The sequence below is a fragment of the Diceros bicornis genome, chromosome 2 (assembly GCF_020826845.1).
Source record: "Diceros bicornis minor isolate mBicDic1 chromosome 2, mDicBic1.mat.cur, whole genome shotgun sequence".
Classification (NCBI taxonomy): domain Eukaryota; kingdom Metazoa; phylum Chordata; class Mammalia; order Perissodactyla; family Rhinocerotidae; genus Diceros; species Diceros bicornis.
Window position 1 is genome coordinate 82,812,561 of NC_080741.1, and position 24,709 is coordinate 82,837,269.

The 24,709-nt window shown below is 48.7% G+C and overlaps 2 protein-coding genes across 6 annotated transcripts in view; one reads left to right on the forward strand and one right to left on the reverse strand.

The window, feature by feature from the left end:
* The window catches only part of TTLL3 (tubulin tyrosine ligase like 3), a 48,559-nt gene extending 39,431 nt beyond the window's left edge, over positions 1 to 9,128 (forward strand). Inside the window, 3 exon segments of the mRNA XM_058564499.1 lie at positions 4,612 to 4,838; positions 8,829 to 8,976; positions 8,979 to 9,128. Of these exon segments, the coding sequence (XP_058420482.1) occupies positions 4,612 to 4,838; positions 8,829 to 8,976; positions 8,979 to 9,028 (425 nt within the window). The 3' untranslated portion in view covers positions 9,029 to 9,128.
* A 350-nt stretch (positions 9,129 to 9,478) lies between these two features.
* RPUSD3 (RNA pseudouridine synthase D3) lies at positions 9,479 to 17,127 on the reverse strand. Of its 5 annotated transcripts, none has more exons than XM_058564515.1 (9): positions 17,070 to 17,127; positions 15,900 to 16,039; positions 14,960 to 15,004; positions 14,725 to 14,824; positions 13,922 to 14,029; positions 13,756 to 13,840; positions 13,401 to 13,524; positions 10,544 to 10,683; positions 9,479 to 9,756 (listed from the first exon to the last, which is right to left on the reverse strand). In XM_058564515.1, exons 1-9 carry the CDS (start codon positions 17,114 to 17,116, stop codon positions 9,565 to 9,567), a joined length of 981 nt encoding a protein of 326 aa, XP_058420498.1. In that variant the 5' UTR covers positions 17,117 to 17,127; the 3' UTR covers positions 9,479 to 9,564. The 5 variants fall into 5 exon arrangements, with proteins under 5 accessions (XP_058420498.1, XP_058420494.1, XP_058420503.1 ...); XM_058564511.1 differs by lacking the exon at positions 17,070 to 17,127 and adding an exon at positions 16,364 to 16,652; XM_058564520.1 differs by lacking the exons at positions 10,544 to 10,683; positions 17,070 to 17,127 and adding an exon at positions 16,364 to 16,650 and having other exon boundaries at positions 9,672 to 9,756.
* Positions 17,128 to 24,709: the final 7,582 nt, after the last annotated feature.

Consider the following 24,709-nt stretch of genomic DNA (forward strand, 5'->3'; position numbering starts at 1 on the left):
CTTCCAGCCCGGCCCTGTCTGTGAAAGCCCTCTCCCTCCCTCAGCACCACTCAAGTCCACTTGCTTCCGCCTCACTCCTCACTCCCCATCTGCAGCAAAACTCGGCCAACCCCCACATGACCCTCTCTCCAGGAGCCAACAAACCCCCAGGACAAAAGACTCCTTCCCTCCCCCTCACAGCCTCCTCACCTCCTTCTGATACTGCCTGCTCAGGCCAGCCTCCCTCCGCTTTATTTCCAGCTCCCAGGGAAGCCCCTCCCCTGGCCTTCAGCCCCATCTGGGGAAAAGAGCATGAACAGAGGGTGTGCAGCTCTCTCTCACCCATGGGATTTCAAGCCAGCCGCACTTCCAGAAAAGGCCTGCAAAGGAGGGGAGGAGTGTATTTCGAAAGCTCTGGACAGGGTACGGCCCAGGATGTGACATCAGGAACAGAGGGCACAGAAAACGGGCAGATGTGGCTGTGGTCCCTGCTCTGCCCCATGTTAGTTGTCTGAGCGCAGACAAGTTGCCCTCCCTCCCTGACTCCAGGTTCTCTCGCCTGGACAAAGGGATAATGACTCTTGTGTTAAAGGACTAAAGTGAGGATTCGTACAATAAAACTCAAGGGCTTTGCAACAGAGACACGTAATAGAAGTGAATACTGGTGTTTTTGATAATATAATTATTTAATAATAGCAGAGACTAAGACCAGCTGAAATTTGTAGCGGTTACGAGCATAAGATTTATGACCCAGCAATTCTACTCCTAGATATATACATACCTCTCCAAGAGAAATGAAAACATATGTCCAAACAAAAACTTTTACACAATGTTCATAGCTTTATTCATAACAGCCAAAAGGTAGAAACAACCGGGGCCGGCCCGGTGGCGCAAGCAGTTAAGTGCGCGCGCTCCGCTGCGGCGGCCCGGGGTTCGCTGGTTCGGATCCCGGGCGCGCACCGAAGTACTGCTTGGTAAGCCATGCTGTGGCGGCGTCCCATATAAAGTGGAGGAAGATGGGCACCGATGTTAGCCCAGGGCCGTCTTCCTCAGCAAAAAAAGAGGAGGATTGGCGGATGTTAGCTCAGGGCTGACCTCCTCACAAAAAAAAAAAAAAAAAAAAAAAAAAAAAAAAAAAAAAAAAAGGTAGAAACAACCCAAATGTTCATCAACTGATGAATGGATAAAACAATGTGGCATATCCATAAATGGAATATTATTTGTCAGTAAAAGAGATACATGCTACTATATGGACGCACTTTGAAAACATGCAAAGTGAAAGAAGCCAGTTACAAAAAATCACATACGTACTTGTATTATTCCACTTGTATGAAATGTCCAAAATAGGCAAAACTATAACAACAGAAAATAAATTAGTGGTTGCTTAGAGCCAGGGCTGGGGAGTGGGAGGCGAGTGGGAGTGACTGCGAATGGTTACAGGGTTTCTTTTAGGGGAGACAACAGTGGTCTATCTATTAATCCAATCACAATCTGTTTTGGTGATGGCTGCACAACCTTGTAAATAGGGTATAAACCACTGAATTGTACACTTGAGTGGGTGGATTGTATCGTATGTGAATTATATCTCAATAAAGCTGTTTTTTAAAGAAGAGTTCATTTTCCTTTTAGCACTAAAAGGGTTTTTCATACTAATGCATCAGGAGCCCCAGAGGGGCTTGTTAAAAATCAAATTGCAGGGGCCGGCCTGGTGGCGCAAGCGGTTAAGTGCACGCGCTCCACTGCGGCGGCCTGGGGTTCGCCAGTTTGGATCCCGGGCACGCGCCGACGCATTGCTTATCAAGCCATGCTGTGGCGGCGTTCCATATAAAGTGGAGGAAGATGGGCACGGCTGTTAGCCCAGGGCCAGTCTTCCTCAGCAAAAAGAGGAGGACTGGCATCAGATGTTAGCTCTGTGCTGATCTTCCTCACCAAAAAAAAAAAAAAAAAAAAAATCACATTGCAGGGCCCCACCCCAGAGTCTCAGTCTGGGGTGGGGCCTAAGAAAGTGTATTTCTAAAGGTTCCTAGGTGATACTGATGCTGAGGCTACTTGGGGACTCCACTTCGAAAACCAGCAGTCTAGCATTAGCTGTGTGATGTAACTCCTCTAAACTTCACTTGCATCCAACAGATGAGGATTACAAACAGCTCCTACCCCGTTGGGTTATCACGAAATGAGATAATCATGAAATGTACTTGCTATACAGCTTACTGCATCCTTCAGGCTCAATAAATAGCTATTATTATTATTAAGATCTAAATCCTTCCCTGGAGGAGCTCCCAGGCAACCGTCATTCATTCATTCAGCAAATTAGGCACTTACTATGTGCCAGCTCTCCCAGGCGCTAAGAATACAGCAGGAAACAAGACGGCCTTGGCCCATACTTCAAGGAGCTGACATTCCTGGGGTAGGGGGGATCTCAGACTATGCACACACATGCAGATAAACAAGATAATTTCAGATGATGATGTTTGGGAAGAAAACAAAACAAAGTGGTATGACAGCAAATGGCTGGAGAGCTAGATCAGCCTGTGGGCGTAGAGAAGGCTTGAGAGGAGGTGAGCTTTCAGCCAAGTCCTGACTGGTGAGAAGCCAGTCTTTTGCAGTCCTGGAGTGTCTCAGTCCATATGGGCTGCTCTAACAGAATACCATAGACTGGTGGTTTCTAAACAACAGAAATTTATTTCTCACAATTCTGGAGCCTGGCAAGCCCAAGATCAAGGCGCCGGTAGGTTTGGCGTGTAGTGAGGGTCCACTCCCTGGTTCCCAGACAGCCATCTCCCCTCTGGGTCCTCAGATGGTGGAAGGGACGAGGGGTCTCCTTTATAAGGACACTAATCCCACCTCCCAAAAGCCCCACCTCCAAACACCATCACACTGGGGATTAGGTTTCAACACATGAATTGCGGGAGACACAAACATTCAGTCTATAGCATTCTGCCTGGGACTGGGAGTCAGTCTTTGGAAGACCTGGGGGAATATTCAAGGCAAAGGAAACATCAGGACAAAGGATTTGAGAAGGGAATGAGCAGAGTGAGGAAACAGACACACAAATTGCTAAAGGCAGTCCAAGAGCCAGAAGAAAGGTATAAATAAATACTTCAGTGAGGAAGTTCTGGGGAAAGGGTTGGGGTCCCTCCCGTTTAAGGAGACACTGACTCCTTAAACATCTGTTGAATGTCCAGCGTGTGCTTGGTGTCCCATGAGGGGCCAACGGATGACTCAGGCAGCCTGACCCTGACGAACTCCCGGTGCACCGTGGAGAGCAGACACAGAAAAGACAAAGGTAACCACAAGCTAAAGCCAGAGAGCATGGTTCAGCCCCCCGCACTCCTCTGGGTTACTAACCCCGTGGGCTCTGTGACTCTCTAGGTCTGATTCAGGCCTCTAGCACCAGACCCCTGAGAGGAAAGAGGCAGGCTTCCCGTTGATCAGCCCCAGAAATTCATTCCGTCCATCTCTGCCCTGAGTCCTTCTGGGCCTAGGATTCTAGCACCACTGTCTGAACAGGCCTGTCTCCTCTTCTTCCCCACAGCCCGCCACGTAGGTGCCCCAGTAGGTGGGTACCCAGCTCCTAGTAAAGGGCTTGGCCATCAAGAAGCCCCTGGAGATGCGTCACCAGCAGATACGCCTCCGCCCAGCTCCTCACCCGCTGACCCAGCAAGGCTCTGGGGAAGGCAAGGACTTGGGGACCCTTACAGCTCCCAGGAAGGTTGCTTGGGACAGGAGCCTGGGGCACACTGCGAAGCCAGACTCCACTGCCACCACCTCGGCCCCCAGAAAGGGGAAGAAAGGCAAGGCGAAAAGCCCCATCTCCAGAAGTGGGACCCCCCACCCCGGCAACACCAGGATGGGCTGCATTTTCACCATGACCTTTGCTAGTGGGGACAGGCAGCCCCACCCCTTGAACAGATTGCCCCTGAGTCTGAAGAACCCCCAGGCCCTGGGTAACACCATTCCCCCAAAACACCCCACGGGCCCAAGACAACTTCTTCCTGCTCTCCAAGCCCCTCCTAACCACCTGGATTTGCCCCTCACCCACAGCTCCGCCAAAGAACCACCAGTAGCAAGTAAAGGCCACCAGTTAGAAAGTATTTTTTAAAAATACATGAAACAAGTACTGTCCCCTCCAAAGGAGTCACCTTGAGAGGCAGTTGTACTTGTTTCAAAGATGCCAAGACTCAATCCCTGGCCCATCTCTCTCCAGAGCCCAAGCCTTTCCTGCCACAGTACTCTGATCTTGCCTGCACGCAAAGTCACCTGGGGGGGAAAGGAAGGAATACTGTACAGCACTTAACAGTTTACACTGCGTTGCCACCTGAGCAGCTCCTTTAGTCCTCACAGCCTAGCGAGGCAGGTGCCATTATCCCCATTTTCCACCCGAGGAATCAGGAAGTTTAAGGAAGTTGCCTGAGGTTGCACAGCTCAGAAGGGGCTGAGCTGGGATGCAGACCCAGGTCTGTTGGACTCCAAACCATGTGTTCTTCCTACAGCCTCTGGAGGAGGAACGGGGAGGGCTCCATCTGCCCTCACACGCCCCTGCCCTTACCCCCACCTTCCTGCCCTCCACACACACCGGAGGGGCAACTGGCCCGCCTTGGGCCCTCCTCACAGCCTCTCTTGCTCCCACAGCCCCTTGCCACTTCCCCAGCCTCCACACCCAGGCCTGGCTGCCATCCTGCAATGTGCTCCGCGCCCAGGGGCAGGACCTCAGACTGCAGTACAGCAAGCCAGTCGGCACTAGGACCCTGTTGACCACCGGCAAGGCCTCCATAACACTACCTACCACCAAGGGTAGGATTTCCTTACCACCGGACCCTGAGCTCAAGCTGGCATCCAACATCCTGAAACCAAGAAAGGTGGGACTCAAACTGTGACCTGCACCCTGAGCACATGTGTCTTTCCATTATTTAGGTCTTCTTTAGGTCTTCACTCTAACCTATTTTGACAATGTTAATTTTCAATCTATAAGTCTTACATTTTTGTTAAATTTAGTCTTAAGTGTTTTATTCTTATTGATGCTATTATCAATGGAATTGTTTTCATTTCATTTTCAGGTTGTTCATTGCCAGTGTATAGAAATAGAATTGATATTTGTATATTGATCTTATATCTTGCAACCTTGCTGAACTCATTTATTAGCTCTAATTGTGTGGGGGCTATGCGTGTGTTGTGTGTGTGTATGTGTGTATTCCTTAGGGTTTTCTGTGTACAAGATCATGTCATCTACAAATAGAGATAGTTTTACTTCTTCCTTTCCAATCAGGATGCCTTTTATTTTATTGTCTTGCCTGTTCACACTGACTAGAACCTCCAATACGATGTTGAATAGAAGTGGCAAGAGCAGATATCCTTATCTATCCCTGATCTTAGGGGAAAACTTGCAGAATTTCACCATTAAGTATGATGTTAGCTGTGAGTTTTTCATAGATGCTCTTTATCACAAAGATGTAATTTGAAATTTTCTAACAGCCACATTAAAATAAAAACAGGTGAAATTACCTGTAATATATTTAATTCAATCTAAAATATGATATCAACATATTATCAAGGTAAAAATTGATAAGATTTTACCTTTTTTTCATATTAAGTCTTCAAAGTCCTACATGTATTTTAGACGTAAGCACATCTCAATTTCAACTAGACACATTTTAAGAGTTCAGTAGCCGCACAGAACTAGTAGCTACTGCACTGGATAGTGCAACTCTAGAGCTAAACAGACCTAGGTTTGAAGTATAGCTCCCCCTCTTCATTATTCCGAATTTAAGCAAGTTATCACCTTTCTCTGAAGTAGTTTCATCATCTAAAAAGTTAAGGCAAGTACAGACTTAGAGTCCTCACAAGGATTAAATGCTAAAGTGTATGAGATGACAGTCTGGGTTTAAATCCCAGTGAATAAAGTTGGCCTCTGCCTCTAGAAAATGGGAACAGTAGCAACTAGCTCAAGGTTATGATTATAAGAAATGCTATAAGTCACCTGGCAGAGTACACGGTCCATAATGTGCATTTACTAAATTTTATATGATACTGATTAACAGGAAAAGAGACCCATGGCATGTCATAGAATAAAAGTTCAGGCTACATACTGCATAACCCCATTTAAGTAAGTTACATATGAGGATAGACGATTCAGGACATTCACAACCACATCATTAGTTATCTTGGAACAGTAGAATCCTCACTTTACTTTTTTGCTTGGATTCACTAGAGAATGTATATATTTATTTGCTTAATATCCTTCAATAAATGCCTGGGATCAGCAACACACCAACAGCAATGAACACACCTAGCTCCCAGATCTTGTTTTCTGAATATGCTTCTCCACTAAAATGAAGCAGACCTCCTTAGAAAAACGACCAAAATCAAGGGCTAGGGCAGGGGAGGTACAAGATGAGCCTGCAATACCTTGCTGTGCCCAAAAGTCAGAAAGCACTCAAAGCATGATGGGGACATGGCAAAAGGCCACAGAAGTCGGGACGGAGGGAATCCCACTGGCAAAGTCTGTGTGACAATGTGATTGTCATTAAATAATCTGTTACCATCCTTATATCCTATTAAAATAGGAATATTTGAGTCCCTCTTGATATATGTAAATGAATAAGTTGAAAGATGCAGAATGAGATGTTTACTTATTACAAAGCACCTCTCTAGAAAATATTAAACACAAAGGGAACAATAATAACTTTACACAGAGAAGCCTGACTGCACCTCCTTATTCAAATAGTCAAAGTTAAACAGTCATGTGACAAATCCAAACTGTATGCAATTTTGCAATGACAACCTATTTTTATCCTATTCCTACCAGATATACAACCTGAATTGAGGAGATAGACAATTCCAAACGCAGGACCAGGAAACAAAACAACTGGTTTATAATCTTCAAAACAGCCAAGGCCATTCAAGTCAAGAAAAATTGATGAACTGTTCCAGACAGAGGGAGACTAAAGAGAAGCACAATGAAATAGAACACTTGATCCTGACCTGGATTCTTTTGCTCTAAAAGACATTACTGGGACGATTGGAAACACTGGAATGGAGTCTCGGGATTAAAGGGTAGTCATGTTAACATTGGATGTTTCCCGATTTTGGTGGATGTGTTGTAATTACATAGGAGAATATCCTTCCCTTACTTCAGGGAAGACCAGTGAAGTATCCTGGAATGACAGGCATCAGGCTGGCAACTTACCCTCAAGTGAATCAGCAAGTCTGGTGTTGTTCCCTGTAACTTTGGTTAGTTTGAGATTGTTTCAAAATTAGTTTTAAAAAAATCCTCCAACGGCTTACTGTTATCTTTTTTTTTTTTTCGTGCGGAAGATCAGCCCTGAGCTAACACCCATGCCAACCCTCCTCTTTTTGCCGAGGAAGACTGGCCCTGAGCTAACATCCGTGCCGATCTTCCTCCACCTTATGTGGGACACCGCCACAGCACAGCCTGACAAGCGGTGCGTCGGTGCACGTCTGGGATCCGAACCCGGGCCCCCAGCAGCAGCATGCGCGCACTTAACCACTACGCCACGGGGCCGGCCCTACTGTTATCTTTTAAAATGAAACCCAACTGTTCTCTGCCATGGCCAATGAAGGGCTTCAAACTCTGATCCCTGCCAACCACCTCACTTTACCCTCTCCCCTTCACTCACTCTGCTCCTTTCTTTCTGTTGCCAAACTTGCAAAAGCAGTCTCGATAGGCTCCTGTCTCCCCTGCTCTATCGGCGAGAGTCCCTTCTGATCTGTATTCCATCTTGGAAAGATGGACCCTCACAGCTGTTTCTCCCGCAACCTCTGGAGTTAGGACTCTGACTAGGGGTTCCCAAACTCGGTGGCTATAAGAATTTCCTGAAGAACCTGCTAAAAATGACAATTCCTGGGCCTCCACACCAAGGCCCAGCTGCCTTTGCCCAGGGAAGGCAGAGACTGTAAATATTCCCTACGTCAGGCACTTAGGCAATATTTACTAAATAAGGATTCTTCTCTCAACTTGCAGCAAAAGAAGATCTTTATGATCCAAGGCCACTATGCAGTGATCCGGAGCCTCTTGTGCCGGAGGGGTTGGGTGGAGAAGATCCATCTCTTGGGGACCACCCTGCCACCATCGCAGGATCTGGGTAGCTCAGTAGTGGGTAATAGTGACACTACCAAGGATGGTGAGCAGTCCCTGCCTTTCCACAAGCTGCCCTTCCTGAGTCCCTTTCCTATGGTTCCCACTGTCTCAGGGTTGAGGCTTTGGTATGGGCCTATGGGGCAGGGACAGGGGCCTCACCAGGCCTGGGCTCTGCATCCGCAGAGGACGAAGACAAAGATAATGCGTTGCAGCCACCACAGCTGTTTGACTTCCGTGATTTACTGGAATTTGGTGACCTCCCCTACCTCCCTGCCCTCCACACACACCTGGAGGGGCAACTGGCCAGCCTTGGGCCCTCCCCAGGCCCTCACAGCCTCTCTTGCTCCCACAGCCCCTTGCCACTTCCCCAGCCTCCACACCAAGGCCCGGCTGCCTTCCCCCTAGGGTGGGGGCCTCAGACTGCAGCACAGCAAGCCAGTCGGCACTAGGACCCTGTTGACCACCGGCAAGGCCTCCATAACAGTACCTACTGCCAAGGGTAGGATTTCCTTACCACCGGATCCTGAGCTCAAGCTGGCATCCAACTTGAAACCGAGAAAGGTGGGCCTCAAACTGTGACTCGCACCCTGGCAGGCCATGCTGAATCCCGGCATCAAGGCTGGAGGGCACAGGCAGAGGGCAGCTCCCAGGCTGGCTGGAGCCCCAAGGGAAGGGCTTGTTTCCCTCGGAACCTCCTTCCTGGACAGATTCCTGATCATTTCTTCTCCTTCTCCTCTCCTTTCACACCAAGGCTGTGGCTCCCCAGCACCTTCGTGGTCCCCATCCTGGAAGCACCTTGTGGCCTCTACACTTCAAAGCTGGAACTATTCCTAGCACCCATACGAAGATCAAGGGCAAAGGCAAGGTCAAGACCAGACTCTGTGACAAACCCAAGGCGGAAGCTGCCTCATGAAGACACTGAGCCTCCCAAGCAAGACCTCTGCTCCTTAGAAATGCACACCAGGGGTGGAGGGGCATGGGGGATGTGAGGCTAGAGGAGCCCTGGCTTCGACCCACACTGCCCCTATCCTGGATGCAGCGCCAAATAAAAAGGAGAAAGTGAAGCATGCTAGCCTTGGCTCCATTTTCTACTGCAGGGTGAAGAGAGGGTAGGCTGGGGGCCTGTACCCCAAGGTCCAGAATGAGAGCTAGAGGCCACCAGCACTCCCCACAAAGCAAGAATTCCCACCTAGTGACAAACATCGGGCTTCCTGTTCAGGGACTCCCCTGGCATCTCTGATCTTTGGGTAGGGGGATAAGCCTCACTTTACAGATAAGGAAACTGAGTCTACATGAGGAGACGTGGCTTGCCCAAGATCAGGTGGCAGTGAGCAGAAGGCAGGGACACACTGCCAGCACTGCTGACCACTGGGAGTCCCCCCACTGACGGCATCTCCTCCATCTCCTCAGGCCTGACCACAGGCCCATCCTCCCCAGGCCCCCACTGCTCTCCAGTGGGATAAGAAGGAAGGGCAAGAACAGAAGGACTACTGCTGCCGAAGTCCCAGGCACTGTAGGGTCCTGCAGAAATAAGGGGGCAGGGGTGCCAGAAGCTCGATGGGGGCATCCCTGGGCCTGGCACCGGGGAGGTGGAGACGATGCAGGTGGAGGTGCAAGGGCAGCTCGGCAGCCTGGGAGGGGCTCAGGCGGAGACGTCTGAGGAGGGCTTCGTCAAGGACCTGGGGTGGGAGAGGCAGATCAGCGTTCAGCCAGGTGATTCTAACCAGCAGGTACCAGCTCTAAGGAAAACGGCAGTGAGGCAAGTACTTCTTCCCTCCTTCCACGCCCATCATCGTTAGTCATTTCCTCGCTACGCATGCACACGGACACACTCACACACACCCACACTACGGCAGAGACAACCTAGGGGCTCACCACATCAGTTTCCGCCTGGGCATACAGCTAAACTACATTTCCCAGCCCCCCTTGCAGTTTGGCGAGGCCATGTGACCGAGTGCAAGTATGTATGCCACTGCCAGACCTGGCCCACGGAAACCTCCCACAGGAACCCGCACTGTCCCATCATCTGCTGGCTGGACGGCAACAGCCTGAGTCCCAGAGGGACTGGGGCAAAGCCCACCCCTACCCCACACCCATTCACTGGACTTAACATGGAGGGAAATTATTGTGTTAAGACTCTGGTACTTTGACGTTACTCTGTTAGAGCAGAGAGGTATCCTAATACACACACACAACCTCTTCTACCCCTTGTACCAGAAGAACAGCAGACTCAGAAGGGGCTTTAGAAATCAGCCCGTTCAACTCCCTTATTGAACAGCTGGGCAGAATGAGGCCCAAGAGAGACAGGGCGTCACTTGCTCAAGGCCACAGGGCAAGATAGGGCTACAGACAGCCTTGGAAGCCAAGAGGGCTGCCTCCCAGTCCCAAGCTGCACAGCTCATGCCTGGAGATGCTGCCCCCCTCACCCCCACCCCCAGAAGGCAGCAGGCAGCTGGGTGTGGGTACCTGTCTTTGGGTCTTGGTGCTGTCAGCTGGCAGCAGAAAGCGCTGGCCCAGCACACTGCCCACGCGGGCAGAGTATGTGTGGTCCCCAAGAACAGGGCAGAGCTCCAGTACCATGTGCACCTGCAGCTGATTGGGGAACACTGGGAGACAGAAGAGACAGGACAGAGGGTGAGCTGCTGCTCCTGTCCCACCCAGCAGAGTCTCTCCCCCTTTCCTCTGGGGAAACACCCTGCCCCATCTCAGACTGTGTGGTTTTGGTGAGGTCAATGCCACCACTCCCGCCTCCAGAGCAGGGTGCGTGACCAGGTCAGGACAGTCATAGCTGTCAACCACCCAGCTGCGGGATTTGCTCAGGAAGAGATACAACCCCGAATTTATTGTTGAAGTTCCTGGGAATAAGGAACGCTCCTTGTGGTGGGGTACAAGCCCGGAGCTGCGGGAGCACCTGGCCATCTCTGCCTTCACCAGGGGAGCGCCTGAAGGAAAAAGAAGCCAGCACGCAGGAGGCGAGAAGCAAGAATGGAGAGACGGCTTCCTGATGACATCCTCTGAGCCTCTGGATCCAGCCATGCCTGAACTTTAAGCAATGGGAGCCAGTAAGTTCCCTTTTTGGGTTTTCACCAATTTTAACTGACTTTGGGGAAACTTATAATCGAAAGTACCTTGACAAATACAGAAATGGGGGGCCATGTGCTAGGCGTGGGACGAAAGGCTTCACATATGTGAACTTACTTAATCCTTCCGATGACCCTATAAGGTGGGTCCTGTCATCATTCCCATTTTAAGGTAGGAAAACCAAAGCTCAAAAACAAGTGACTTGGGGGCCGGCCCTGTGGCTTAGCAGTTAAGTGCGTGCGCTCCGCTACTGACGGCCCGGGTTCGGATCCCGGGCGTGCACCGACGCACCGCTTCTCCGGCCATGCTGAGGCCGCGTCCCACATACAGCAACTAGAAGGGTGTGCAACTATGACATACAACTATCTACTGGGCCTTTGGGGAAAAAAAAGATGGAGGAGGACTGGCAATAGATGTTAGCTCAGGCCTGATCTTCCTCACAAAATAAACAAACAAATAAATAAATAAATAAATAAATAAATAAATAAATAAATAAAACTGTTTAAAAAAAAAACAAAAAACAAGTGACTTGCCGACCACCACAAGCTGGGATTCAAATCCAGGGGCTGTACTCTGCTTCCACGTCTGGCAGTCTGGTGGACTGGAGAATCTAAAAACTCTCTTGCTATAGACCACCTAGGAACAGCGGAAGAACGAACAGTCATCCTTTTATAATTTTATTTATTTATTTATTTTTCCCCCAAAGCCCCAGTGGATAGTTGTATGTCATAGCTGCACATCCTTCCAGTTGCTGTATGTGGGACACGGCCTCAGCATGGCCAGAGAAGTGGTGCGTCGGTGCACGCCCGGGATCCGAACCCGGGCCACCAGCAGCGGAGCACGCACACTTAACCGCTAAGCCACGGGGCCGGCCCAACAGTGATCCTTTTAAACACACTGCTGGGCATACAGAAAAGTAAGGTCCCAAGACCAAAACACAAAAAGGAAGACAAATCCAGAGCACATGAAAGCCAATGTTTCACCTATTCTAGAGGTGTTGCCAATCTTGGTGTCCAGGGGGTGTGGGTTTAAGTGGCTACCTAGGGGCCAGGGACCAGGCCTTGGTGTCCAAATGAAACCCTAAAAGGGCTACATTTCAGAAAGACTGGACCAGGAGAAAAAGCCAGCCACCAGTGAAGGCAGATGATCACCCTGGGTCTGGATGAGGGGAACGGAAGAGTTTTCCCGAGACATCACAACCATGAGTCTGCTGTCACACAGGTTTGGGGCTCTAACACTACTCGAGTGACCCGAGAACTTCCAACTGAGACACTAATACTCAGAGAGGTCCTGAAGCAGTGACAGCCCTGGGGCATTCAGCAGACGCAAAGGCAGAACCTCTCCGGAAAGCCCCTCCTGTGATGAGGCAATAAAGGATTTCCACAGATAAAGGCCCAGCTGAACCTGAATTCACAGTCCTGAATCACAGAGCAATCAGGAAACAATCCACCAATGGTGAGAGCCAGTGTGAAACATAATAGGATTAGACCCTCCAGAATTTCAGACAATGGAATTACAGATATACAATATAAGTATGTTTAAAATGATTGAAGACAAAAAAAAGAACAAAGAATATGAGAAAAAAACAGATGATGTATTTTTTAAAGGGTAATTTGTATTTGTAAGAAAAACCAAATAGAATTTCTAGAAGTGAAAAATACAGTTAATGGATAGGTTAAACTGGCAGATTAGATCCAAATGAAGAGAAAATGACTCAACTGAAAGATAGATCTCAAGAAATTACTCGGAATGCAGCAGAGATAAAGAAATAAAAAATATGAAAGAAAAGTTGAGACATAGTGAGTAGATGAAAAGGTGACACGTCTATTCGGCTTTCAAAAGGAAGAGAATAGAGAGAATGCAAGAGGCACAACATTTGAAGAGAGAAAGAATTTTCCAGGATTGATGAAACATTAATCTTCAGATTCAAGAAGCACAGTGAATCCCAAGCAAGATCAATACAAGTAAACCCACACACCTAGCCTCATCACAGTGAACCTACAGAACACCAAAGACAAAGAGAAGATCCTGAGATCACTAAGAGAACAAACCGACGAGCTGCAAAGGAATGGCCATCAGACTTCCAGCAGAAGCACTGCTCCTCAGCTGGGCCTGGTCACACACTCCCTTGGGGTCCATCAGAGGCTCCCCAGGCTGCTGCTGACCCCACCACCTTCCTCCCACCCCCTGGCCTCCTTCAACCACATACAGTTGTAAAGGCTGGCCAGGGCTCCAGACCCACCTGTCAGTGGCTGCAGCTGGACCAGGGCACAGCCGGAGCCTGTGGCCACCACACGGAAGTGGCTGAGGGTCCTCTTGACACCCTCCAGGATGTCCTTTCGGGATGGAGATTTCACTGGAACTACCTGTGGTGTCAGCCCCCAAGAATGAACAAGCGTCACACACACGTTGGGAGCTACACCCAGACCCTCCCCGCTCCCAACAGACTCAGGACAGGGCCACCATACAGGCGGTAGTCACTTGCCTGTTTTAGGGGACAGGAGAGCCAGCCATCCCAACTCTACACCCTTGACTCCTCTGTAGGGGTAACATGTCTGCAAAGTCCCTTCCTCTATCCCACTCAGACCCTGACTCACAAGATCGACGCCATCAACGTGTTCCAGTTTCAGAGCTGCTTGGATCTTCCCCTCAGAAGTAGCCGGGACCCCCTCAGTGACAGCACTGAGAAAGAGACAGAAGGAGGTCACAGAGCGCCTTGCTGGGACCTCCCCACGACCCTGGGAGCCTCCCAGCACCTCTCACCAATAGGTGGCTGTGGGTCTCTGGGCTCTCCGTGCATGGAGGAAGAACTTCTGGAGACGGCTTGCTGTCTGGGGACAACTGGAGAGGAGTACAAGCCCAGAGGTCTCCCTGGAGGAAGGGGACAAATCACAAAAGTTAAAGTCCCTTGGGCTCACCCACAAAAAAGGGAGACCCCTAGGAAGGAACACTCACCTGCTTAAGGCCAAACAGTAACACCAGACCTAGAACCCAGACCTCCTCCTGAGAAGTCAGGCTTCCTCATGTTTGATAATAAGACTAGGGAGTTCACTGTGTTCTCATTCTGCCCTGGCCCCCAGGGAGCTCGGAGCCAAATGTCATAACAGTTACCACCAGTTGCTAAATGTCTACCATGTGCCAGGCGCTATGCGAGGAATTTTATACATATAGCTCTTAAATAATTAAATCCCCACAAACAAGCCCACGAATTTGTGGAAGTGCAGAAATATTTCATCTCAAGTACCACCTCTGACCAGGGCAGTTGGAGGAAAGAATATCATGGGTTGGCTCCCAGTGCCTGCCACGGGTACGGGGCTGCAGGAGGGACCGCCCCCGAGCACGGGCGTTATCAGCTCCATGTCACGATTGAGGGGAGGAGGCTCAGCGAGGTGTCCCCCTTTGCCTAAGACCACAGTTCGTGCAGGAGGACTTGAACTCAGCTCTGTCTGCTCCCTCCTCTTCCTTGCATCCGACCTCTATAATCCCAACCCAGCCTTCTTCCCAAGCAGCTGTTCCCCACCCACGCCGATGCCTAGCCTACCCTCCTATCAGCCCCCACCACTTACTTCCCAGCCGCTCGGACCACCTGGAGCTCCTGCTCCGCGAGCCCCAGGGACTGGCTCAGCTCTGGCAGCACCGAGAGCAGCGTCAGCTCCCCCGGTTTTCCTGGAAAAAAAGAAGGAAAAGTACAAGTTGCTCCCAGAGGCTTTTGGCTTCATCCCACCGCCCCCTTCTCTTCACGATTCCCTCCCTCAGAGACATCAAACCCCCTTTCACTGCATCCCCTTCCCCTGCCCATACCTGTCACTGGCAGACCCTGTGGCTTGTTCAACGTCACTAGAGGTCCTGAAACATATAGTACACAAACATCATCGACAGCTAAAGCAGCAGAGTGTACTAAGCACTTTCTCAATTCATCTTACCGTCTGGCCCCACTACACCTCTCAGACATGGTTATCCACCACACCCTAAACTGAGTTTCTTTCTGTCCCTCGCATAGGCTAAGCTTGCTGCCACCTCAGGGCCTTTGCACTTGCTGTTTCCCCTGTCTCAGATTTTCACATGTCTGGCTCCTTCATATCATCTTGGCTCAGATGTCACCACCACAGAGAGGCCTGAAACCCCAGTCTAATGTCGGCCCTCCTCTAGTTCCTCACCAGCATAACGCCCTCTTTTATTCATAGCACTGATCACTAGTAAGTACCTTGTTCATTTATTTCCTGGTGAATTCGTTTCTCTCACTAAAATGTTGGCTCCCTGAGGGCAGGAACCATACTTATCTTGTTCAGCACTATACAGCCATGCCTAGAACAGTCCCTGAAACATAGCCTGTGCTCAATACATAGTTGAGAAAATTAATAAATCACTGAATGGAGACCGAGGCTCAGGGAAATTGTTATTTTCCTATAGCCACACAGCAAGCGGATTACAGAGCCTAGATATGACTGCAAAGCCTGTGTTTTGTCCATCAGTGAACACTTTATTACAGCAATTCCCATTGAGGAACGCCTACTGTGGGCAAGGCTCTCTAGTTATCTACAGCCTCCCACCCCACACCCCTGTCCCCGTGACGCTGAGGCTGAGAGATTGCGTAGCTGGTGTGAGCTCCTGCCGCTAGTGGGAGGCAGAACCAGGATTTGGCCCCAAAGCCTCTAGGAGGGAGCCCAGCCAGGCCCCCAGAAAGCTCAGGGGAGGACTGCTCCCCTTCCGGGTCTCCGCAGCTGTCACTCCCAGCCCTCACCTTTCCGGTCCACCACGGCTGCCCTCAGCACATCGACCAGCTCCTTCCGGCTGAGGTTCTGGGGCCGCAGCAGCCCTGGGAAGGGCCGCTCCTCCAGGGGCCCCGACCGTCTGCTGGAGCCTCGAGGCTGCCGCTGATGCCTGGAAAGGGTGGGATAAGCAACAGGGGCATCACTGCTTCCGGAGGTGCCGTCCATTCTTATCTCCCCCCACCTATTCCCAAATCCTGCCGCCTCCGACAAATGCCTCAGAAGGCCTGGGCTGAGCTTCTCGAAAATTCAGGTTCGACCGGTCCCATTTGACACAGGAGAGAACTGAGGCTCCGAGAGGCCGAGTAACTAGATTAGGGTCACACAGCAGAGCTGGGATTAGAACCCCCTATCTACCTAACTCCAGGCCCCGCGCACACCCCTCTCCCCACCCCCGCCCCGCCTCCCTCCCCCACGAAGGGGGGTGCGTAATCACCGGCCCTCGGTGCCAAAGGCTGCGGCCTTCGGCGCTGCGCGGACCCCGGGACCCCGCCGCCAGCCACCCCAGGCGCGGCCCAAGACACAACCGCCACCCATCTCCCAGGACACATGCGCACTGTCCTCCGAGGCGAGGACAGTGCGCATGTGTCCAGAAGGGCAGCCCCGCCCACAGCGCGCTCATCGGTCAGATTGACTGTCAATCGGAGTAGCGGGGCTCGGAGCCGTGAGAAGGCGAAGCTTTGGCTTGGCCGGGGAAGGAAATGCGTCAATTCACGTCTGTGCTTTGGGGAAACTAAGGCACAGAGCAGAGGAGTTGATTCTCGCCGGGGTCAGAGAACCTGTCTTAGCGCAAAACCGAGACAAAAGGTCAAGGTGTTCGGATTACCACTGCAATTCTTAGGAGACTTCTGACTTCAAAAAACCACCATCCTGCACAATTTTGTAAGGCAAATCGAAAAAAAAACAAATCCACACTTGTTGGTCCAGTAATCCGCTTCGCAGAACACAGCCTGGTGCATAATCCAAAAGGAAAAAAAGGCCAGAGGCAGAAAGAGGTTCACTACAGCATTATTTTTCAAAGCAAAAACAAAACAAATCTCAAAACTGGAAACATAAATTCTCCTGCGACTAGCTCTGTAGGAGAAATATATCTAATACATCACCCTATTCGACATTTTTTGAATGCTAACTCTGTGCCAGACCTTGGCATCCGGGAACTGGACACAGATCGACAAGACTCGGGCCCCATCCGCAAGAAGGTCGCCGGGTTAGATCAGAGCATCACAACTCCCCTTGCTAATCGCTCGGGAGGTGCCGAGAGAGGGAAGAGCGAGGAGCCGGGTGAAATCAGAGCAAGCCTCCCGGCAGGGGCTGTGACTGACGGGCTGTGCAGAGCCAATAGGAGTTCACCAGGAGAAAAAGCTGTGGGGAGGAGGGGCGGCAGAGGGCGGGAGCGACAGAAGAAATGAGACGTTAGTGAAAAAGACCAAAGACCAAAATGGGTTCTGTCCTGTAATTACAACTATAGAAAAGTTACATGCAACCTGTGAATTTATTTTTATCTATTTACTACGAGCCCTGTAACTCTCAACTCATTGTTTGCATTAGCGAAAGATTGCAAATTAACCCAAATCCATCAACAGAGGAGCGGCTAAGTCAGTTGTAGCACAAACCTATGCAACCATTAATTGAAGAAAATGTAGGTCTATATGTGCTATGTGAATCAATCTCCAGAATATATTAAATCAAAAACGCAAAGTGAAGGACCGTGTGACTAGAATATGCATATGTGTGTGTGCATGTGATATATATATCTGTTATATTTATATGTTCTGCATTTCTGAAAGGACACACAAAAATGAGATGGCGGTGGCTTCTGGACAGGGAATCAGAGGTGAGAAGATAACTAATTATTTTTACCCTTTGGAACTGCTTAAATATTTTACTTCACTGATATATTTCTTCTTCACAAACACACACACACACACACACACACACACACACTCCTAGGTTAAAAATCTAAGCTAGATATAAAAGAATGTATGATTCATAAAAATTTGTCAAACAATAATTTTTTAAACAAAAATAAGTTTAGAAATAAATCTTTTAAAAAAGATTCTGTGGGGGCTGGCCCAGTGGCACAAGCGGTTAAGTGCATGTGCTCCACTGCGGCGGCCTGGGGTTCGCAGGTTCAGATCCTGGGCGTGCACCAACGCACTGCTTGTCAAGCCATGGTGTGGCAGCGTCCCATATAAACTGGAGGAAGATGGGCACATATGTTAGCCCAGGGCCAATCTTTCTCAGCAAAAAAGAGGAGGATTGGCAGATGTTAGCTCAGGACCGATCTTCCTCACACACACAAAAAAAAGATCGTGTGATTCTATTTACTTGACGTTGTAGAAATGGCAAACTATATAGGAGGACAAAAAGTCAGTGGTTGCCAGGGGCTTGGGGGGCTGGTGGGGATTGACTGGAAGGGGGCATAAGGGAGCTTTTTGGAATGCCGGACATGGTGGTTACATAAATATATGAATTTGCCAAAACTTAGTTGAACTATATGCCTTAAAAGGATAAGTTTTATTGTATGCCAATTATACCTCAAGGAACATGTGTTTTTAATTCAAAGATTTAAATAATGAGTTTTTAAAAAGATATGCACAAATACAGACAGGCCTGGCAAGAAACTTGGCAAGAATGCAAGTGGTTTTATCTTGTTTTGGACTCAGACGGTACCGTGCTGTGTCATAAGGCCCCCCGGCATTTTAGAATCCCTCTTCTGAAAGGTCTCCTGTGCATGCATAAGTACCAGCCTGAGCAGAGATGGAAAGACAAAGGCAGAGGGACTGGGACCCAGCCTGCCTTACCTGCAGCAGACCTCCCTTCCCCTGGCAGTGCTTGGCCCGGCCTTGGGCCCTCCTGCCCTCCAGTGCTCTTTGGAGTTTGCCCTCCACACGCTCCAGCCCGGTCAAAGGCTGCCCTGTCCTGTTCACTGCCCACAGCTGGTGCGACTCCATTAGCCTCCTGGAAGAAAACGCAGAACCTAATTTTCCCTGGGCTGGGAGGGCTCCGGTCAGTCCCTCAGGACTCACGTGCGAAACGCTGAATCTCAGGAGCAGGGGAGTTGGAACAAATTCCAAACTTCCACCACCCCCAGCCCAGCTTCACAGGAGGAGCACATAGGCCACAGCCTCAGCAAGGGTTGACCAGGAATCTCTTCTGGCTGACGTAAACATCGTGCCTCCATGCCAGAAGGCCCGCTCGCGGATCCAGGACAGCACTGAGCCGGGCCTCCAGCCACAACCGCAGGAGCAGGAAAGCCCAGAGTAGAGATCTTCTCCCGAGCTCTGGCAGCTCCTCCCACGCCTGGCTGCAGGCTGTGGGGCGGCTGCCAGCAGTAACTCGCCAACTCTAGCTCTGGTAACACAGGCCTGGGTCTTGGTGTTTAACAAACCCCGATAGGCTTTACAGCAAGGGTCAGAAAGGACACAGTTTTGAATCAGAGAGCCATGGACTAAACACAGCCACCGGCATACCTCGTCTTTCGTGCTTGTCTTGTGCCAGTTGCCCTGTGTTGAAATAATGCCCGCTCACACTCATGAGAAACGAATCTTCTCTGTGGCTCCCTAATAGCTCATTTTGAAATGCTGAGGTTGAAGGTTCTGAACATGCAAGACAAGCTGCCTGGCAAGCCAGGGAAGGCCCTGGTGGAGAGCGCAGTGCAGCCTGATTAGTGCTTTCCCACCTAAACTCTTAATTAAAAGGTGGTAATAAACACAAGACTGAGAAATGAGAAGAGTGCCTTCATCCCACCTGCCAATCAAAGCCCTTCTCATAGGCACACTTATTTTGGAAATTGTCATTTGTCTTATTGATTACGTGGTCTGTTCAAGTCTCCGATTAAGCAGACATTAGTTCCAGAATCAACTGCAATTTTTTTTTCTTTTGTACAAAAAGTGCTGTTTCCTGTAACCCGCATTGTGGAGAATGGGTTGACCGCAGATTCCTCTCTTCCCTTAGACCTTCGAATCTCCCAGATAGAACTCCACCCTCACCCCCAAAGAACACATGCAAAGAAGATGTATCAGCATAAATAATTTATCGCAAGCTCTCTAATGACATACACTAGTGGGCTTGACAATTCACTCAGGGGTATTCGGGGCGGGGGCCAGGAGGTAGGGAGTGTGATGCAGGTGTAGCATGTGAAGACAGGTAGCTGAGGGGCAGACCGCGTGCCTAGCCTGCTGGTGACCAGTCTTGGTCAGCTAAGCTCCCTTGGGCAGAAAGGAGCTGGGCCAGGCCAAGAACCCTCAGTTCCCCTTTGCTTCCCCCTGCTTCCTCATTCATGAGGAAGGTGAGGGAGGTGTGACGAGGTAAGACGCTCTCTAGCTACTGGCTTGAGCGTGCTACCAGCTGAGCACGGGGTCCCCAGTCTAGACTTGGCTGGGGAAGACCTCCAAGGACTTGGGCTTTTGTTGCAGTATCTTCAGACAGGATGGGGTGAGGGGTGGGGCCTTGTCCTTGGGGGGGCTGCCCTCCCGCTGGGGCATCCAGGAGCTGCTGCATGTAACAGGAGGTACCAAGCAACACATGGCCTGTGGCCTGCATGCTGAAGAGGGCCCAGCGAAGAGCTTTCCTGGGTGGAATGAGAAGGTACTAGAGTCAAAACATGTGGAAAACCCCTCCCTGCATCCCCAAAATGCCTCCTCCCCCATGCTCCCTTCATAATTTCATAAACTGTAGAGCGATGTGCAGACAGGAACAGGTGCTGCCTTCCCTCAGCAAATGGGAAATGGTCTGCAGGCATTACCTGCAATTGTACCTTAATTGAGATGTCCGTAACCTCCCAATTTTCTCAGGCAAAATTCAAGCTCGTTTACGAAGGCCTTTTATTTCTGTAATACTACTTTGGACCAGCCAGACTGATCGACGTAATATGGCTCTGCCCTTCACGACCTCTGTTCTAGACTCCAAAGCGTTTCCGAGTCATTTGTACTCTAGCTAATTTTCTGAGTGCTGGGTATGAAGTTCTCCACGCCTGGTGTTAGAATGTACTGAGAAGAGAACTTGAGTCAGACAGGCCTGCGTTCTAATCCAGTCTCATTAGCTGTGTGAACCTTGGCAAACTGCTCCAGTACTGAGCTTCTGCTTCCTCATCTGTAAAATCGGACTATGCCATTTTGATCCCTCACAAGGTTAGGAGGTTGAAATAACATAAACCACTTAATGTGGGGCCTGATGTGTAGAAGAACAGGAGAAACATCACGAATATCTGGTTGGATGCTTGACTACTTTAACCAAGTTCTTATCCAAATCTGTTTAAAAAAGATGGGTGAGGGTCACTAGGGATGTCTAGTCCGGGGGCATCCGGGAGTGGAAACAAAAGGAAAATAAAAACTTCCTGGCCGATACTAAAACTTGAGTCCTCTATTAACCTCCATTCAATAAGTGAACTTACGTTATGGTTGAGGTGGAGGGTGGCAGAAAGGCAATTAGAACCATAAACCTCTACACATGAAAGTACTTTAAAATTTTAAAGGCTATACCTGAGATATACCCATTTCTCAAAATAGAGAACTGAGGCTTAAACCCAGCTGTCCAGCCATAAATAGGAAAGAAATTCTGACACGTGCTACGGCATGGATGAAGCTTGAAAACATTATGCTAAGTGAAATAAGCCAGATACAGAAGGACGAATATTGTGTGATTCCACTTCTATGAAGTAACTAGAATAGTCAGATTCATAGAGACAGAAAGTAGAACAGAGGTTACCAGGGGCTGGAGGGAGTGGAGGGTTAGTGTTTAACGCGTACAGAGTTTCAGTTTGGGAAGATGAAAATGGTCTGGAAATGGATAGTGGTGACGGTTGCACAACATCGTGAACATAGTTAAGGTCACTGAACTGTACACTTAAAAGTGGTCACGATGGTCAATTTTACATTATGTGTATTTTGCCACAATTAAGAAAAAACTAGCCGACACCACTAAGTCGTTACACTGATTCCAGCTTGCTATCGTTTTTTTGATACTGAGATGTCTACTGTGTTTAGGCCTGAGAGTCCCACTTCCCCCAGATGGACCGAGTTTAAAGGCTGAAACTTCTTGCTCTAGATTTGGAAATCTGCAAACTACTGGCAGCAAGCCCAGATCAAGAGGGGGCGTGACATGGTATAGGAGGAGAACGGAACTTCTAGCCACAGAACCATGCTCAAACCTGCCACGGGGTGTCACCTCTGGCAAGCAGAACCATGCAGCCTCAGGTCCCTCATCTGCAGATCGGGTGTTCAGAGAGCAAACTCAGAAAACCAGGAAGGTCTGATGTGCTCTAGCTACGTATATCCTGGCAGAAGTCTGGGGACCCTGAGCAGGATTTCTCAGAAGCCCCCTGAGAACAAGGATCACATGTGTCTTCATTGGTTCTACAATTGTTTGAATTACTGCTATGTGCCAGCATTCGTCAAGGTACTGGAGGCAAGAGCAATTCTTGCCCTCGTGGAGCTTGTTCTGATATCTTGTTTGTCTCTATCTTGAGCTTACAGCATAGCCAGGCACACGGTGGGTGCTCAGTGAATACTAAAGGAAGCAACTGGGGAGGAGTAGAATCTGTCAGAAGAAAGCGGTAAGAGGCCGTGCTCTGCTGCTCCCTAGCTTTGTGGCTTCGAACTAGTCGGATGCCTCTGCCTCAGTGGCTACATCACCTAAAGGGGTAAGAATTCTCTAGAGTACCACTGGCGCAGCTGAATTCGGGAAAAACTAGCACAACAGTACTCATCTTAGGATTTAACACATTCTCGTGCTTCCTGTGATACCTGATTAGACTTTCAAAAGTAAAGTAAAAAGAAGTTCATTAGACAATACAAATGACATTGTCCATAGACATGCCAATTAATTCTGTCCAATGGAAGGACAATGATTTCATCCCTCTTGCCCCCACGGAAAAATCCAAGTTTGTATCTATACATTTATCTCAGCATTCTCGATGGGCCTATATGTGGGTGGGATTTTGAATTCTCCTTTGAACTGATTGCAACTTCTTGCTGGTTCTCTCATTAATTAGTGAGTTCAATAAAACCTTTGACACATGTTTTGCTTTTTGTTTGTTTGTTTGTTTGTGGTGAGGGGGATCGGCCCTGAGCTAACGTCCATTGCCAATCTTCCTGTTTTTTGCTGAGGAAGATTAGCCCTGAGCTAACCTCTGTGCCCATCTTCATCTATTTTGTATATGGGACGCCGCCACAGCATGCCTTGATGAGCGATGTATAGGTCCATGCCAGGTATCCGAAGCTGTGAACCCCAGGCCACCAAAGCGGAGCGTGAGAACTTAACCACTATGCCACTGGGGCGGCCCCTGATGCTCAAAAGTTTTTAACATTGATGAAGTCCAATTTTTTCCTTTGGTTGCTTGTGCTTTGGTGCCATATCTAAGAAACAAAGGTCATGAAGACTTATACTATGTTTTCTTCTAAGGGTTTCATGGTCTTAGATCTACATTTAGCTCTTTAATCCATTTTGACTTAATTTTGTACAAGTGAGGTAGGGATCCGACTTCATTCTTTTGCCTTTGGATATCCCATTATCCCAGCACCATCTGTTGAAAAAACTATTCTTTCTCCACTGAATAGTCTTGGCACCCTGTCAAAAATTAATTGACCATAGATACATGGGTTTCTTTCTGGACTTTCAATTCGGTTCCATTGATTTGTATGTATTATGGGCAGAATTGTAACCCCTCAAAATTTCTATGTTTAAGTCCTAAACCCCAGTACCTCAGAATGTGACTGTATTTGGAGATCGGGTCTTTAAAGAGGTAATTAAGTTACAATAAGGTCGTTAGGGGCAGCCCTGATCCAATACGACTGGTGTCCTTATTAGAAGGGGAGACTAGGACAAAGAGACACACACACAGGCAAGACCATGTGAACTTGAAGATGGCCATCTCCAAGCCAAGGAGAGAGGCCTCGGAAGAAACCACTTGACAACACGTTGATCTTAGACTTTTAGCCTCCAGATTTGAGAGAAAATAAATTTCTGCTGTTTAAGTACCATTCTGTGGTACTTTCTTATGACAGCCCTAGCAAACTAATACAGTGTGTCTATCCTTATCTCAATACCACTGAGTCTTGATTACTGTGGCTTTGTAATAAGTTTTGAAATCAAGAAGTATACTTGAGTCCTCCAACTTTGTCGTTTTCCAGATTGTTTTGGCTATTCTGGGTCCATTGTATTTTTATATAAATTTTGGGATCAGCTTGTCAATATCTACAAAAAGAGTAGCTAGGATTTTGATGGGGATTGCATTGAATCTGCAGATCAAGTTAGGGAGTATTGCCATCTTAACAATATTAAGTCTTCCAATCCCTGAGCACATTTGTCTTTCCATTATTTAGGTCTTCTTTAGGTCTTCAATCTAACCTATTTTGACAATGTTAATTTTCAATCTATAAGTCTTACATTTTTGTTAAATTTAGTCTTAAGTGTTTTATTCTTATTGATGCTATTATCAATGGAATTTTTTCCATTTCATTTTCAGATTGTTCATTGCCAGTATATAAAAATACAATTGATATGTGTATATTGTTCTTATATCTTGCAACCTTGCTATACTCATTTATTAGCTCTAATTGTGTGTGTGGGTGTGTGTGTGTGTGTGTGTGTGTGTGTATTCCTTAGGGTTTTCTATGTACAAGATCATGTCATCTGCAAATAGAGAGAGTTTTACTTCTTCCTTTCCCATCAGGATGCCTTTTATTTTATTGTCTTACCTGTTCACCCTGACTAGAACCTCCAATACGATGTTGAATAGAAGTGGCAAGAGCAGATATCCTTATCTATCCCTGATCTCAGG

Excerpts from the sequence above, each read along its gene's own strand:
- RPUSD3 (XM_058564511.1), bottom strand. The coding sequence starts at position 16,512 with ATGCGCACTGTCCTCGCCTCGGAGGACAGTGCGCATGTGTCCTGGGAG. Across the intron at positions 14,030-14,724 it reads GTGGTCCGAGCGGCTGGGAA|GGAGACCTCTGGGCTTGTAC; the intron begins GTAAGTGGTGGG and ends CCCTTCCTCCAG. Across the intron at positions 9,757-10,543 it reads GCACCAAGACCCAAAGACAG|GTCCTTGACGAAGCCCTCCT; the intron begins GTACCCACACCC and ends CTCCCACCCCAG.